A 15,314-nucleotide genomic window follows, 5' to 3' on the forward strand; every position below is an offset into this window, starting at 1 on the left:
ACCCCAGTCTGCCAAAGCAGAATGTGCAAACTTAACCACTGTGCCACCAGGCCGGCCCCGTGTTTATAGATTTCTTGATCAACTATAGCTATGTTCACACCTAATAAAGAGACTCCCTGGTATCACCTCTCCCTATTGTGCATCATCAGTCATCTTTATTTATTGTTATGAAAAATTTCAAACATATTCAAGAGTAGGAAAAAATAGTATCTAATGAATTCTCATGTATCCATTACTTAGGTCCAATATTCCTCTTCATATTGTGCTCTCTTCTCTTCATACTCAGTCTTCCCATGTTACTAGCAAGTCTTTCTTAGTAGTGTGCAGTTTTATCATAAGTTGCCCCTGCTACATTAACTAATGGAATCTGATACTAGCATGAGAATAGACAATAAATCAATTGAATGACAACACTTTCAAGGAAAAAAATATATAACCTACATGTGCTTATTATATAATAAAAGTGGGATTTCAAAATATGAGAAAGGACAAACTATTAATACACTATGTTAAGGCAACAGGGAACAAACTTTACAGATTAAATTAGATAAAAATGTAGAATTTCTAAATGCCAAGATATATATTAAAGCAAATTAACAACTTATGGCCCTGGTATAGTTTGGTGAAATCACTATATACAAAGTTTCACTGCACTTAATATATAAAGAGCTATCATAAATCAATAAGAAAATAGGAGTTCCAACAGTGAAACTATAAATTTTTAATAACCACACAACATAACATTTATAGTAAAATATTTTTCACCTTTTCAGTAGGAAAGTATTTTTACAATTAATGTCCATTATTGGTAACAGTCTGGAGAAAAATTTTATCTAATTACCATTTATGGTTGAAGTGGAAATTGGTATAATATTTCTGAAATACAATTAATATATATTAAAATTTAAAATGAGCTAGCCATTAATTTAATAATCTTATTTCTAGAAATTTATTCTTTCTTTCCTTTCATCTTTCCATTTCTTCTTTCCCTACCCCTTTCTTCATTTTTATTTCTTTTCTTCTTTCCTTCATTATTTGCTTAGCCAATCTCAATAGCTAATATGTTCCCTTCATCATCTCTGCTATTCCTCATGACAACCCTGTGAAGTGGACACCGATATAATCCCACATGAGAGGTTTGTTGGAACTACATTTGATGCCTCATGAAGCGGGATTGTTAAGAAAACCACGCTACATATACACATCAATCATAGAATTCATTGAATAACTGAGGCAGGGCAACCAAGACCATTCAAAGAAAGGCTGAACTGAAAGTATATAGTCAGCCTCGGAAGAAAAAGAACCTTAGGTGCATTACCTAATAGTAATTTACCTTTTGGAGCTCAGCTGATGCCCTGTTAAGCTGTCTTTCTGACCAAACAGCTGTCAACATCCCATGGGGTCAGCTTAGGACCAGGTAAGCATTGTGAGGAAGGCCCTCTCCAGGACTGAAGTGGATAGAGTGCATCAGATATTCGGATATTGAAGATATTCTCTCCAATCATGCAATCCCAAAACCACGTATACTAATTATATTATTGGATTAGCAAGTACTATTTGACATCTCTCAGTGACGTTGAGTAATTTGTCCAAGGTCACATAGCTAGTAGGTTATGGAGCAGGATTTCAGCCTGGATGAAACTCCAGAGCCCCAGCATTTAACCACCATGCTGTACTCTCTCATTCATTCATTCATCCATCCATTGATCATACATTTACTGAGTTCTTATTATGACACAGACATTGGAGAAATTATCCTTAAGGAATTTAGATTACTTTAGGAAAGATTTCCTGCTCCTCTCAGGGTTTCAATAAAGTACGAAAATCAATAAGAGAAAGGCCCCTAAATTCCAATCTATCCCGATGCTTCACAGGTCCTCAGGTCCAAGATCAAGCAGACCCTCCATCTGCCAGGTCTCTGTGTTCATGACACAAGACCAATGGCTCACTGTGTAACACAGATATTTGATCCTATTTAAAGCATTGCAGACATCGGTAGAATAAGTAAAAATTCAATATATTTCTGTAGGGCGGTGGAACTTTTCCTGCATCCCTGGAGGGAGTGTCCAATGTTACCTTCTTCACCCTTGAGTCTATCTGTTCTCCCCACCCGCGACTCCTCATTAGTCACAGAAAGGAAAACATGTGTAAACGCACGGTATTCAAAAGAAAAGAATTTGGATTAAAAAAAAAGACAAGACTTACTTTATTTCACTCAGTCAACTACTATTTAGTTAGGACCTACCATTTGCCAGGGCTCTAAGCTGCTATAGCAGCTTTTCACAAAAGTCTCAAACTCAGTAATAGCTGTTTTGAAGCTATTGGAAGGAATTCCTAGTAGTAAGAGTTCTCATCTGGAGTGTGATTTTCTCATCCCTAGCGGGGTTTAAGATTAAGCTGGATGGTCAACTGATGTAGTGGAAGGGATTTGTGCTTCGCATAGGAAGTTGAACTAGATAACATTGTGTGTGTGCATATGTATGTGTGTGGGTATGTGTAAGTGAATTCTTAGTGACTAAAGTAAAGAGAAAAGGTCATTTTGGAAACATCTTGAATAAGCATATATAAACTGAAAAGGCCATAGTGCCATCAAGCCTTTTTCCTTCACTTATCCAAGCATTATCAGTTGATTTATTTAATAAAACTGAGGACCAAGAAAGACTGGAAATACAGCTTCCAATAGAAGGCCCTCACGCTGTGATTGTTGAAGTGGTAAGTAATTTGCTTTTAACGCTAGCACATACCGCTTAGCACTATATTTAACTGAAGGATGAAAAGTACTCATTTTTCATCCACTTGCTTAACTGACACTTAGTGTAATCTATCTATTGTCACTGAGCTTAATATAAAGAACATTTAATAGATCTCACTTTTAAATTTATAGCAAGCATCTAAATTTTTAATTCCTTCTTATTTATATTTTTATTCCTTAATAGAATTTAATTTCAAATTGATAATCTATTTAGGCAATATGAGCACAGTGGGTACTAACAAAAAAGATCTACCAAAAGGACATTTTTAATGTATAGTTTTCAATTATAACCATATTTTGCAGTGTCTCTTATGTCTATATGAGAAAATGTATCAATCTGAATGACACAAGTCAATTAGTAACTAAAAAATATAATACTAGAAATGAATTACCAATTAAATCATTGAGAAAATATGAGTTTATAAGCAAAGCAATTGTTTTACTAATAGACTTTTGAAAAATAATTATTAGCATTATAAATTATCCTCACTATACTGAGAAAAACTAATGATTGAATACACAGTGAATATATATATATATATCTTAAATTTTGAAATAACTGTGTATAAATATGTGTACACTGATAAGGGGATAGTATACTGGGGACTCGTGTTAGAACTCTGTTAGAAGCATTTGTTTACAAAGACCACCCCGTCTCTCCTTACCTGTGGAATTATTATTTGCAGAAGTGCTATAATAGGGCCATATAAAATGAGAGGAATTGATTGTAAGGATAAAAAGTTCATTTTTTCTTTTTCTATTTTTCTCTTAAGAACCTCACCATACATGTACATCCAAAAAAATCTAAATAAATAGGTCATTTCAATGCCAATGCAAATGCGGTATTTACTTCAGAAGTGAGACAATACCAAAATCTTATTTCAATTTTGGACTGAGTTACAGCGCTGAGCCCAGGAACATTAGAAAGGTCCTTTTCAACAAAAAGAGAGAACTCTTGAAAAATCGTGTTAGCAAACCTCTACCCACCATACTTATATACATATATGTATGTCTATCTAATGTCGAGAAAGTCTTAGACTAACTCGTATGTTGAATCAGTTACTTTATACTTAATGCTCAGTAGATAAGTTCAACGGCAAGGAAAACAAATATAACACAACAGAAGTAACAAAACACTCTATAGACTAGCATTTTAAAATACTGAACAACTCATGCTTTGCACTAATGTAGCAGGAGACTCCTTAGATTAGGAAATGTGCTACGGCCATGGGCATCCTTCAGGGGCCAGAAAATATTGTTTTTTTAATTTATCCTCATCCTTCCATTGGAGCCACCAATTCCTAAAGGAAACACACAAAAAAAGAAAAATATCAATTGACCGATGATCTCTGTATTGTTCATTCAATTCACTGTCGTGTAGTACGTTAAATATAAAGTTAAGTGAAACTTGGCCTATCAGTTTATTCTTTCATCCAACAAAAATTTATTGAGCACTTACTAGTTCAAAGGATAGTATTAAGGCCTGGGAAGGGTCACAGTAAATAAAGCAGATGATCCCTTCCCTTATAGAGCTTAAACTTTAGTGAGGGAAGTATGATAAAAGTGACAACCCTACAAAATAGATAGGTATTTTTATTGATTCAGTTAAGCAAATGACAGCTAAGTAAAAAAACTTCTATATCACTTATTCAACTAAATTTGCTTTATCCATTTGACCCAATAATTTAATGAAATACAGCTTAAGATGCAGAAATCTACTCAGGTATACATATACAGTTATTCCTTCTCAGTCTATTTTGGGATGATACCGGTCTATCATAGAATTTGTTTTATGGTATCTGGCCCCATTTCTTTTTAGCCTTCTTTATACTATAAATGAGAACATAATAAAGACATGGCCCAAATCTGCACCCCCTTCTCCTTCACACCATCTTTCGAACGGTAAATATTTATTGAGCCCCTGCATAGTGTCAAGCACTATTCTAAGATCTGTTAATAGGAAGACACATTTGAAAAATTCTCTGCACGGGTAACTAAAGGCAAAAGCATGTAATTAGAATACAAAACTGTTTAGTGAAAGCGGAGGTAAGTGCCTGGTGGTCAAAGCTATGAGTAATTATACTTGTAAGAGTGGAGGTGAGGAAGGAAAGAAGTCAGTGATGGCGACATTCAAATATCATCCTGAAGGAAGAGTCTAGCTGCCTGAGGTGTGTAGGTGCAATAGTTTAAGCTATTAAAACATGTTTAGTATGTTTATTAGTTTCTGTAAAGTTGAGATCTGTTGACAGCTTTTCGTGTATGTTGATCGTCCATCAATAACAATAGAGGATGAAAAGTATAGACAGTACATACATATGCTAATTTCCACGAAAGGGAACATCTAGCATAACCCTGAATACAAATGTCTTATGTTAGACTGGAGATGTCATAATACACAATGAATAAATGCGGGGATTGAAAAATCACCAGGATCGGGTATGTTCACGTGCTTTTCAGTTACAGGTATCAATTTTGATCCCTGTAATAAACATTGCCTTCCGATTGGGAGAAGCGGCTAAAACATCTGCTCACCCTTCCTTAAAGGTGCAGAAGAAGATCAGAGGGAGGGCCTAGATAGCCACTGTATGTATTGCTCTATAATGAGGACAAAGGATTCTTAATGGCACAGGATTTTTTATGACCCATCGACCCTCTGACAGTTCATTGTCCATTTGTGATCATAAATCCTACTCCAAACCTTCAGTTGAAAGAGAGGAGGGCAACGGAGTAAAGAGAAAAAGGGATAATATAAGAACTGGAAAGGGGAGCATGCTGCTTTGATCCCTTTAGGAAGAGTTGAGCTATATGCAAGGAGTCCAGATCTGAGCCAGCCAGTTTGGAGCTAGTTGTTGTTATTTAGAATACAAAATATATGCTCTGCAAAACGACTCATTCAAGTGACTTGATGCTTTTATTGCTATTTAATTTTTCCATATTTTTCCTTGAAGTTTCTTCTGGAAAAAAAAGGGAAAATTTCCAGCTAAGTGAAAGGCAGAGGGGATTTATTTAAGGTATGTTATAGCATCTTCTAGCCATTTCCCTGATTCCCTCCAAATGAAAGAGTGCCGCTGTAAAAGAATGTGAAAAATGGTATCCTATCCCTGTTCAAATTCCGCCATAGCCAGATAGCTCTTTCTGAGCTAACGAAGATTAGCAGGATTCTACACTCTCTGAAAACATACATAGATGATCATGACTTCCAGCTGTGGTTTCCAGTACTGGTTACTGACTTTTAGTAAAGTATGTACTATAAGGCAGGAGAATGAAAAGAAAGTTGCACTTTGTCTTCTCACCACGACTTGTGCACCACGGTGAAGCTTTAAGAAAACAAGAAGGCAACAGCACCTGATGGCTCCTTCTTAGTTGATGCACTCACGTACACCAATGAGCTGAATATTTAATCAGTGGGAAAAGTACCTGTTTATTTCAATGGGTTCTTTTCATTTCTCTTGATTTAATATCAAAGGAGTCTTCCAGTGTACTGTCCATTTCACTTACATGCTCCTGAATAGCTGCGACCAGTTCACTGGGGATAAACTTTAAGCTGCTGATATCACCAAAAACCTGAAAAGTGGTGATAAAACGGCACGTATTAACTTACTATGTTTCAAAGAAATATTTAGGTGGAATGAACCAAAGCTACAATTTTTTTTCCTGCTTTTTCTCTGAAGATATTACAGCTTGGAAATACCCTGAAATGCCATATTGTTGACCTAATTCTACAGTTGAACAGAAGCTTAAAATTTAGGTTTTATGGTTTGATTCCATTTCTGACTTTAACAATAATTTTACAACACACCAAAAATACGAATTAAAATTTGTATAATATTTACTAATATGGAACATAGGTCTTAATTTTAGCAACTAAAACACACTTGAAGAGTGAATTATCCTAATTCTATGAAACCAAAAAATGCCAAAATCAAATACAAGACTCAGATTTTCTTTTTTACCTTTAATAACTTTTGTGTGATGAAATGGATTTAAAAAAAAGCTGTTGGGAGAAAATACAGGATGACATTCCTTTTAGTAGGAACTCATCTGTATACACAAGACTAATTATCTTTGGACACAACTAGCAACCATGCCAATATCCTGTTTCATTCGTCACACACAGTTTGGGTTTATTCCTGGGATGTCTACAATAATCATCAATTTCACTGACTTCAGAAGTCTCGCCTACATCTTGCAGGTATCTAACATTTCCAAGCATTCTGCTGGAGAATTTTTTTCCCCAGAACGAATGGCCTCTTGAACTGGAGGTTATCCTGATGAGAAAGACAGGAAACAACACTACATCTACATTGGCAAACTGCGTGCATTTCTCTGGATAGCAAAGAAGAAATCTGCTTATCTGACAAGCTCTTCTTTTGGTTACAGAGCCATTTTCTCTTTATAGAACTACTCTTCCATCTCCTAATGGGGCTATAAATCATACAGCTAGCCAATCAGAAAGCCTCTTTCCGGGGGGTGGGGAGCAAATGAGAGAAGAGTACAGATTAGGATACTGGAAAAGAAAATGTCCTTCCAAGATAACAAGTACTAGGAACGATAAAAGCCTGGAGGTATGGACCATATGAAAAAAAAAAATACCCAAGAATGAAGCCAACACAGATGAAAACAGGAGAGAGACAGAGAAGAAAGAGAGGCAGGGAGGGAGAGATTTTTGATAACATCCTTGGAACTCCTGAATTCAGCCATTCCACCAGAATATCTACCATAATTTCCGCTTGCGTGAGTTAATAAATACCTTTGTGATTAAGCAGAAATAGGTTAGATACTTGACATATACAACTGAATAGTACTGAGGAAAATAAATATCTTTGGACATCTTGATTTTTCCTTTCTTGTTGAATCTCTCTTGCCAAGTCTTCTTCAAGTTCACTGCCCCCACTGGTACCTAAAATTTTCTGGCCCTTTTTCATTACTTGCTTCCCTGTCATTCTTCTTAACCATCTCTAAAAATGCAAGTCAGAATCGCAGGTCTAGAGCTTTGTCCACGCCTCTTGAGATACTTTTCCTTTTAGATCCTCATCTGGTGGATCATGTCAATTGTTCTTGAAACTTCTGAGAGGCACTTTCCCAATTTCAATTTGGGTGGCATGCAGGCTCCACCGGAATTAGGAATTTCAAAATGACAGAGTCAGTTTCTCCTAAGTTTACAATCTGTCTTTGTTGTGCAGAATTAGATTCAGAGTAACATTCAATCATCACTTTATCTTCTAGGAAATGAATTATTGGGATGTCTCCTTACTCAGTAGTATGCCTTTATTGTTAGGAATTCCTTAAAGTGTCCAGGGGATGTGGGATTAGGGATAGTTTTGCTTGCTGAAGATTTGAGGAACTTCCCCCATTATCATCTGAACTAATGACCTGGAAGCATTTCTCTACCCTGCTGCACAACAGCTGGGCCATGGACCAACAGCACGTAGCCTTTAGGGTCACACTGGTCCTTCTAATTTGCTCCTGCAATTTTAACTCTTCCCCTGTCCTCATCACAGCTGCCACCATAAAATATCAAAAACGCACTTTTATAAAATGACTTGTAAGTATATGTGAATATACATCAAATTAACAAATATATGTTGGCCTGATAAGTTTAGAGGGGAGCGAATAAAAATATGACTAGCCTTAATTATGATTGTTAAGGAAACTTACTTGTCACTTCTGTGTTAACTGTTATGCAAGACAGTTCACTTTCCAATTGTAATGTGATTATAAAGTGACCTTAGAATATTTTTAATTTTATCAGTTTGTTCACAGTCATTTATTTCAATTGATTTGAGCTAGAAAAATAACATAACAGTATAATCATATTTCTTATTTTATTTTATGGGTTTCATTGATTATTGGTAAGAAATGTTGCTAGAAAATAAATGTACAAACAACTAATATCTCATGAGAAACTTCTGCTTAATATATGTGATGCTCTGAAAATAAACAAAAATACAATCTAGTCATGTAGCATTTTTTGAAGGTAGAAAATGATGATGAACTATGATATCCATGTGCTCTCATATTTCAAACATAGTACTAGCTCATTAAGTAGTAGAGAGCATAGTTTGTGTGGCTATAGCCAAAAAGGTTGCCAAAATGTTGGGCAACCTTTTCATTCAATGCAGTTGTGGCTATATATTTGTTCATCTTTTCTGGAAGGTAATTTGGATGTGCAGATCTATCTATCTATCTATCTATATATCTATATATAGATAGATAGATATTACACCTAAATATATAACACCTATATATGTATATATATTTTACACTTAAATATATAACAAATATACGTGTAAATATCTATCCTTTTAAATTCTCACATTCTTTGGTCTAGTATTTCCACTATCAGAATCTAGCCTTATGAAATAATATGGAACATTAATAAAAATGGTCAAGTAGGGAACTTCAAATTCTACTTCTTCATAAAAGCAAAAACAACAACAAAAGATGGTCAAAACTTCTTACAATCAACTTTTTGGGAGGAAAACTAGTTCTGGCACACTATGTGGCTGAGGCTGAAGTCACTGAAGCCACTCAGGACCTCCCCATCCTGGTGTTAGAAATTTATGACTGTGGATGAATAGAGTGCAAGCTTGGGACATCTCTGTGGCATTGCCAGGCAGTGTGACTGACGAAGGATTTCTGCAGAGGTAAAGGATCTATCATGTTGTGTGGCACTAGTGTTCAACACTGACACCCGAGGCCGTGGAGGCAACAGCACACAGGTAAATTCCTTCTGCCTTGTGCTTGAAGCAGGACTGGTCCTCTTTGGGTATAAAGAAGTCCCTGGATTTCTTAGAAATTGTGTGGCTAAAACAGGCCTCAAGAAAGAGATAGTGAATTGTCTGCTAATAAGAGTAAATAGATCCTCATGTGTTTAATCGGAAAAATGAAGTTGATTTTACTTACACTCTCTCTGGTGGAATGGGTTATACCCAGCTAGCCAGAAAGCACCTTGACAAAGCTTCAGTGAGAGGCCGTTATAAACATGGTAAGGAGGACGACAAGGAGGAATAATAAAATATATACAACATTCCGTATAGATTTTAATTTAATTTACCCACTTAATACAAAACTCACGTATGCATAGCACTAATTCACTGACTGCAGCAACACAGCAATATTTGGAAGCCTTGTGAAACCCATTATGGCTCTGTAATGAAATGAAAGTTTTCCTCAGCTGAATTCAGATCCCTACACCTGAAGTACAGCCATCTGAACTAGGGGCAAAGAGGCTATTAAAATTAGATTACAGCTGTAGATTTCAAAAGTAGACCTAGAAATAATACGACACTCTGTGAAAGGAATAGGTTGAATCGACACTATTTTAGAGAAAGGATGTTTTGCATTTTGAAAAAGTAGAGCATGAATGTTAATTTCCTCAGGCAGTTAAATTAGGGCCCACATTGGGATTAATTCTCTGGGATTTAGATGGCGGGGTGTTGGCGGCAGTGGCGGCTGTGTTGATCATCACAACTGCGAAAATTATAAGCCAAAGCACATAGTCCTTTCATTTTTGCAAAAGTGTACTTTGCTTGGTTGTAAAATATTCAATGTTGTTACGATTAAATATCTGAATATTGCTTCTGAAGGAGCAGCTGTCACCTTAAATCTAAAGTCTAGTTTGTTTACTGGCTGTATTTTATATCCTTTAGAAAATGACACAAAATGGCAATAAAATCATTGTAAGTATTCTACAGGGGAATACAAATGCCCTTTGGTTACAGTGTACATATCTTTAACCATAATTCCAGTTTATTTTCCCTGAAATTATGTTAAATATGTAAAAAGCCTTTTCTCATAAAGGTAAAAATGCTAGATGTTTCCAAGTTGTAATTTAGCATTAGTGTCAAGAGTGCTTCAGAAAATAACCTTCTGTTACTGTTTCATTCTTTTAAGTGTCATTCAGCATACTCTACGTCATTTTGCACATAAAATAAACTTATATGATTTTATGTCAGTGTTTTAGAAAATGTAAGTGAGTTTAAAAATAATTTATAGGATACAAATATGTAAAAATAACTGACACTAAGCTGGGTTTTCACATTGTTTTAGCATATTTTCATTAAATAATTGTTTCAGGTAATTATGGAAGAATTTGCTCCATAAGCTAAAAAGGAGAAACTAATACTTCTATATCTATGGATTATTATAAAAAATCAATACATGTGTAGACAGTTCTTAGATTAATATTGACACAATTACAAAATGCACCCCCAAAAATTTGGTAATATTTCTGCACATAAATATAAGAAAAAATAATTATGTTTAGGTTTTTTCTGCTATTTTTTTTTCAGGAGTGAATTATCTTCAGCTTTTTAAGAAATCTGTATTGGGCAGCCTTGTCAAATGGAGTCAAGATAAAATCACAGATCAGTAGCATCATGGCAGATTCTGAAAACGCTCATCTCCAGCATTGATGTTTGGATACACGGATTTAAAACATATTTATGATGCAAAGACTCAATATTTTTCCAAAGTTATAATAACTTAAGATGAATAAAAAAAAGAAGCATGAAAATATTTTTCACATTTAGAAGGTCACCCTTCAAGATATGGTTTCCAAAATCCAATTCAAGAAGAGAGAAAAATATACAGAAGTAAAAATGAACGTATTTTCATTCAAGGTAAAATATTCAATCTTTATCAATTGTGCAATAAAGATTTAATTCTCCCCCCTCTATAATGTTTATATTAGACATTTAACCACATGTTTTAGTTAATATGTCAAGGCTTATTTTTAAAACTGCTTTACATTTAATATACCTTTTAAAATATTTCCTATGACTTAGAATCCCCAGAAAATTTTTTCTGCACTATATCATATGTCAATGTATATTTCTGATAGATATATGAATATAAGAATAGAATAAATCTTCTTCTATAGCTTTCATAAATTCCAAGTCTTTTGAGATTCAAATGAAATCTAAGATGCTGAAAATTATTTTAAGTGTAGGCATTTTCAAAAATATGTATCTGATCATTCTTGTTTTTAATATACACAAATAAAAAATATGAGGTCTGGAAAAAAACAAATTGTTAATTAAAGGTTGTCTCGAATTATGAGTACAAATGAAGTATAGAGAAATTTAATATTTTATAAGATTGGACAAGAGTAGTTATTTTAGAAAAGACCTGTAGAATCTCTAAAATCTTTCTAAAAATCACATCTCAATATAGAACAAATAGAATCAAAACAATTCTTCATGATTTTCTAAGGAAAATAAACAATTATACTAAAATTAACTTAGTCATTGAAAGTTAACATTTTTTATGTGACTGAAATAGCTTTTTAAAAGTAAATAACTACATTTCCTGAAAATATGTCAGAAATCCTTAGTATTTATTTAAAAATTATAGTGTGCTAATTAAAAAAATGTGCAATTTTTCCTCCCAAAGGTTACCAATAATGTATATACAAATGATAAAGTAACCCTTAGGTGAGTATTGTCTAGCTTAGTTTTCTGAAAAGCAAACCATTTGATAGCAAGTCACATTGACCTAATTATTATAGACAAATAAGATCACTTATTTTGACACATACATATGGGAATAATAATTTTGTCAAGTAATTTTTACAGAGAGAGAAATTCCTATACATATATATGTGTATGTGTGTATATATTTAAATGATTAGTAAATGTGTCTATTTAAGACTTTTCATGGTAGTATGACAGGAAAATGCCTCGTAGTGACATTATTCTAATACTAGTCTGGTAATTGCATTCTTCCTTGTTCTTGTATTCTCATTTTTTAAATACGTTCTTATAATAGCGTCTAAGTTTTAGATATAAGAAAATGATGACCCTCTACAGTTTACTAAAACGGCCAATCACTCTTAGTGAAAGGAAAAGGCAAAATGGTATCAGGCCCTTACTAAAAAAAATCAATACAAGTCGCAACTGTTAAGGTTGAATTTGAAAACCAGGAATAAAAGATATTAGTGGACTTGACATTTTTAGCAATATTTTATGCAAAGCCATAATGATTGCTATTACTACTTCATTTTAACATATATTTCCAATATTGTCATGTAAGCAAATGTGCCAAAAGGACAGACTGGATCATCTTATGCAGGTCTTGGCTACAAGATGTAAAGTGTTCTAATTTGGGGTATGAAAACATGACTTCCTTCCATTTGCATGAATGAATTAATGTTAATATTTTCTTTAGGATAGCCTAAAACTGTGCACAATGAGAAACACAAGGATGGCTTTGTTCCTTCCCATGTGCAATGACTTTCAACAAAAGAAAAAACTGGATGGAGGAGTTTTCCCCTTGGAAATGTTAAGCTATCATCAACAATTTCTATATGTTTAATGATTATTTTCTATAGCCCCTAATTTTTCTGTATTTTCCTATTGATTTCTTTCCCATGTTATTGTGTATTTTTTTCTCTGTGTCTTGCACACACACACAGATTGCAAATTGGTCATTGTAGAAGACGGATATGGGAATTTCCAAATACATTAATAATCTTTTCTGAAAGATATTAAAATAGAAGAGTTAACGCTGAAAACTCCGTTATTTTGTATGATGTTTTGCCCTGCAATTTATCGATTCAAGGACAAAATGTGCTTCCCCCCGCTTATTCAAAGCTTCATGAAGACTTGCAAGATAATGTTGGTCTCATCTGCCGTCTTCTTGTTGAGGGAAATAAAGGTGAGCTTCAGTCTGTCTACCTGCTCTTTGCACTTTATGGTCACAATTCCAGGAGCAGAAGAAAAATACAGAACGGAGTGAAACCCATTTAATAATAAAATAGTTGCCGTTTTTCGTTTTTGCCTTTCTTCTTCCTGCTGCTTTCTATCAGCAGAGCACTTAGCAATCACTAATTGGTTAATCTGTTATTTAGGAAAGTATTAATATTCTCATTTTGCAGACAAGGAATCAGGCTTCCTGCTGTGCATCTCCTGGCCCTGGGTAAGGAGCTCTTCAGACGGGAGATTCAAAGTAGGTGAGCCCGTCCTCCTGAGGATGCAAGACTGGCCTGGAGCGCACAGCAGGGCCTCTCGGAGCCTCCATCAGATCGCTGAGTTCCTGACTCCCTCTTCTCCGCCAAGACCACCAGGCGACACTGCCTCTAATGACAAAAAAACCCTTCTCCCATTCCACCCCAACTAATGCTCCAAGGACTTTCTTAATTGCGGCGAATACCCTGGGATCAGGAAGCTTATTTGTGAGTTGATGAATCTGCACTACTCTTGCCTGGTTTCTAGGTTTTGTAGCACTAAAAACTTTAGAGTAACTTTGTACTTAAAAAAACCTCAACAGATATTCCTACCTACAGAACAGAGACAAAGCGTCGCTCTGCGGGGAATCTATAAAGTCGCTGAGCTCAGAAGGGATGAAAAAAATAGAATTAAGGAGCTGTTCTCCCCTCCTGGTAGACTAATGACCATCCGTGACAAGCGTGGAGGGGATTTTATTTTGTAAAGCAAAATATGTATAATACAATATGTAAGAGCCGTGTCACCTTGGGTCACGGGCCTGGATGAAAAAAATGGCGAATACAAATCCATAGGAAAGGTCATTTGGAATGTAACTTCTGTTTCAGACTGGTGAAATCTGAGCTCTTTAAAAGTGCAGAAATCATTCTGTTCCAAAAGCACGGCTTTCCGCAAAAATAAAAACTTGAAGGTAATTTGCTCAAGTCAAATTGCTAGAGTTTTATTTAGAAAAAAAAGAAAAGGTTAATATATGACCTATATTTCATATCAGAATAAGAAGAGGGTTAGAAATCACTCTTGTCACTAGTTAGAATTCTGTTAAATGCAAAAAGAACTTAGATACTAGATAAGGGTTTAAAACTGAGCATGAAACCTTAGAGAACAGAGTTCAGGTTATAAGGGTGAAGCAAAATTTCATCCATTTTGTTTCATGTTTGTTGCTATATCTAATTTTCAAATAAGTAAGGCTCAGACACAGCTACCTGTTTCTTCCCATACCAGAATATCCAGTCAAAATGTGGCATGGATCTTACAGGCATCTGTAAGCAGGCCTGGTCATTTCCTAAGTATAGGTTCCCTCAATTCCTACACTGTGGGCATTGATGGAATGGATCTCATGGTGCCTAATTACCAATCATGTCGCACAACTTGGCATCCAGAAATTCAATGCAATTTAATAGACTTCCTTGAGTATCAACAATGTACCTAGTACAGAGAAAGGGAACTCAAAGGTAAAGGTTAACTTTAATCCAGATAGTGACTACTTGTAAACCATAATTTTAAAAATCTAATGGCTATTTCTTTAATGCAGAAAGTAGACTGTACCTAGGTGCTGATGTTTTAAATTTCTTTACAATGCATGCATCTTTGGGAAAGATAATGCATAAATTTTATTTCTCACTGAGGTTGCATAAGACCAGTCTCAAATCCCTTCCAGTTTCAGCTTTTATAGCTCAAAAGTTCAGTAATAGACCTGCCAGTACCTGTTAGGGGTCAGGAGAGATATAAGGGAAAGTAGGAAGATTGTTGACTAGACAGACAAGTAGCTGAAAGAAAATTTGCCTAATCTCAATTTGCTCTGAGACTGGCATTGTTTTATGGTTCCTGTTCTCTGG

General features: G+C 34.9%; 1 protein-coding gene across 1 annotated transcript in view; it reads right to left on the reverse strand.

Annotated features, from left to right (window-relative positions):
* Positions 1-1,004: 1,004 nt before the first annotated feature.
* LOC103563474 (uncharacterized) overlaps positions 1,005-15,314 on the reverse strand; it is a 308,328-nt gene continuing 294,018 nt past the window's right edge. Inside the window, exons 21-22 of the mRNA XM_070585104.1 lie at positions 6,170-6,316; positions 1,005-4,053 (exon numbers count right to left, since the gene is read on the reverse strand). Coding sequence (XP_070441205.1) covers positions 6,179-6,316 — 138 coding nt within the window. The 3' untranslated portion in view covers positions 1,005-4,053; positions 6,170-6,178. The remainder of the gene's footprint in view (positions 4,054-6,169; positions 6,317-15,314) is intronic.

This window comes from Equus przewalskii, chromosome 19 (assembly GCF_037783145.1).
Source record: "Equus przewalskii isolate Varuska chromosome 19, EquPr2, whole genome shotgun sequence".
Taxonomy (NCBI): domain Eukaryota; kingdom Metazoa; phylum Chordata; class Mammalia; order Perissodactyla; family Equidae; genus Equus; species Equus przewalskii.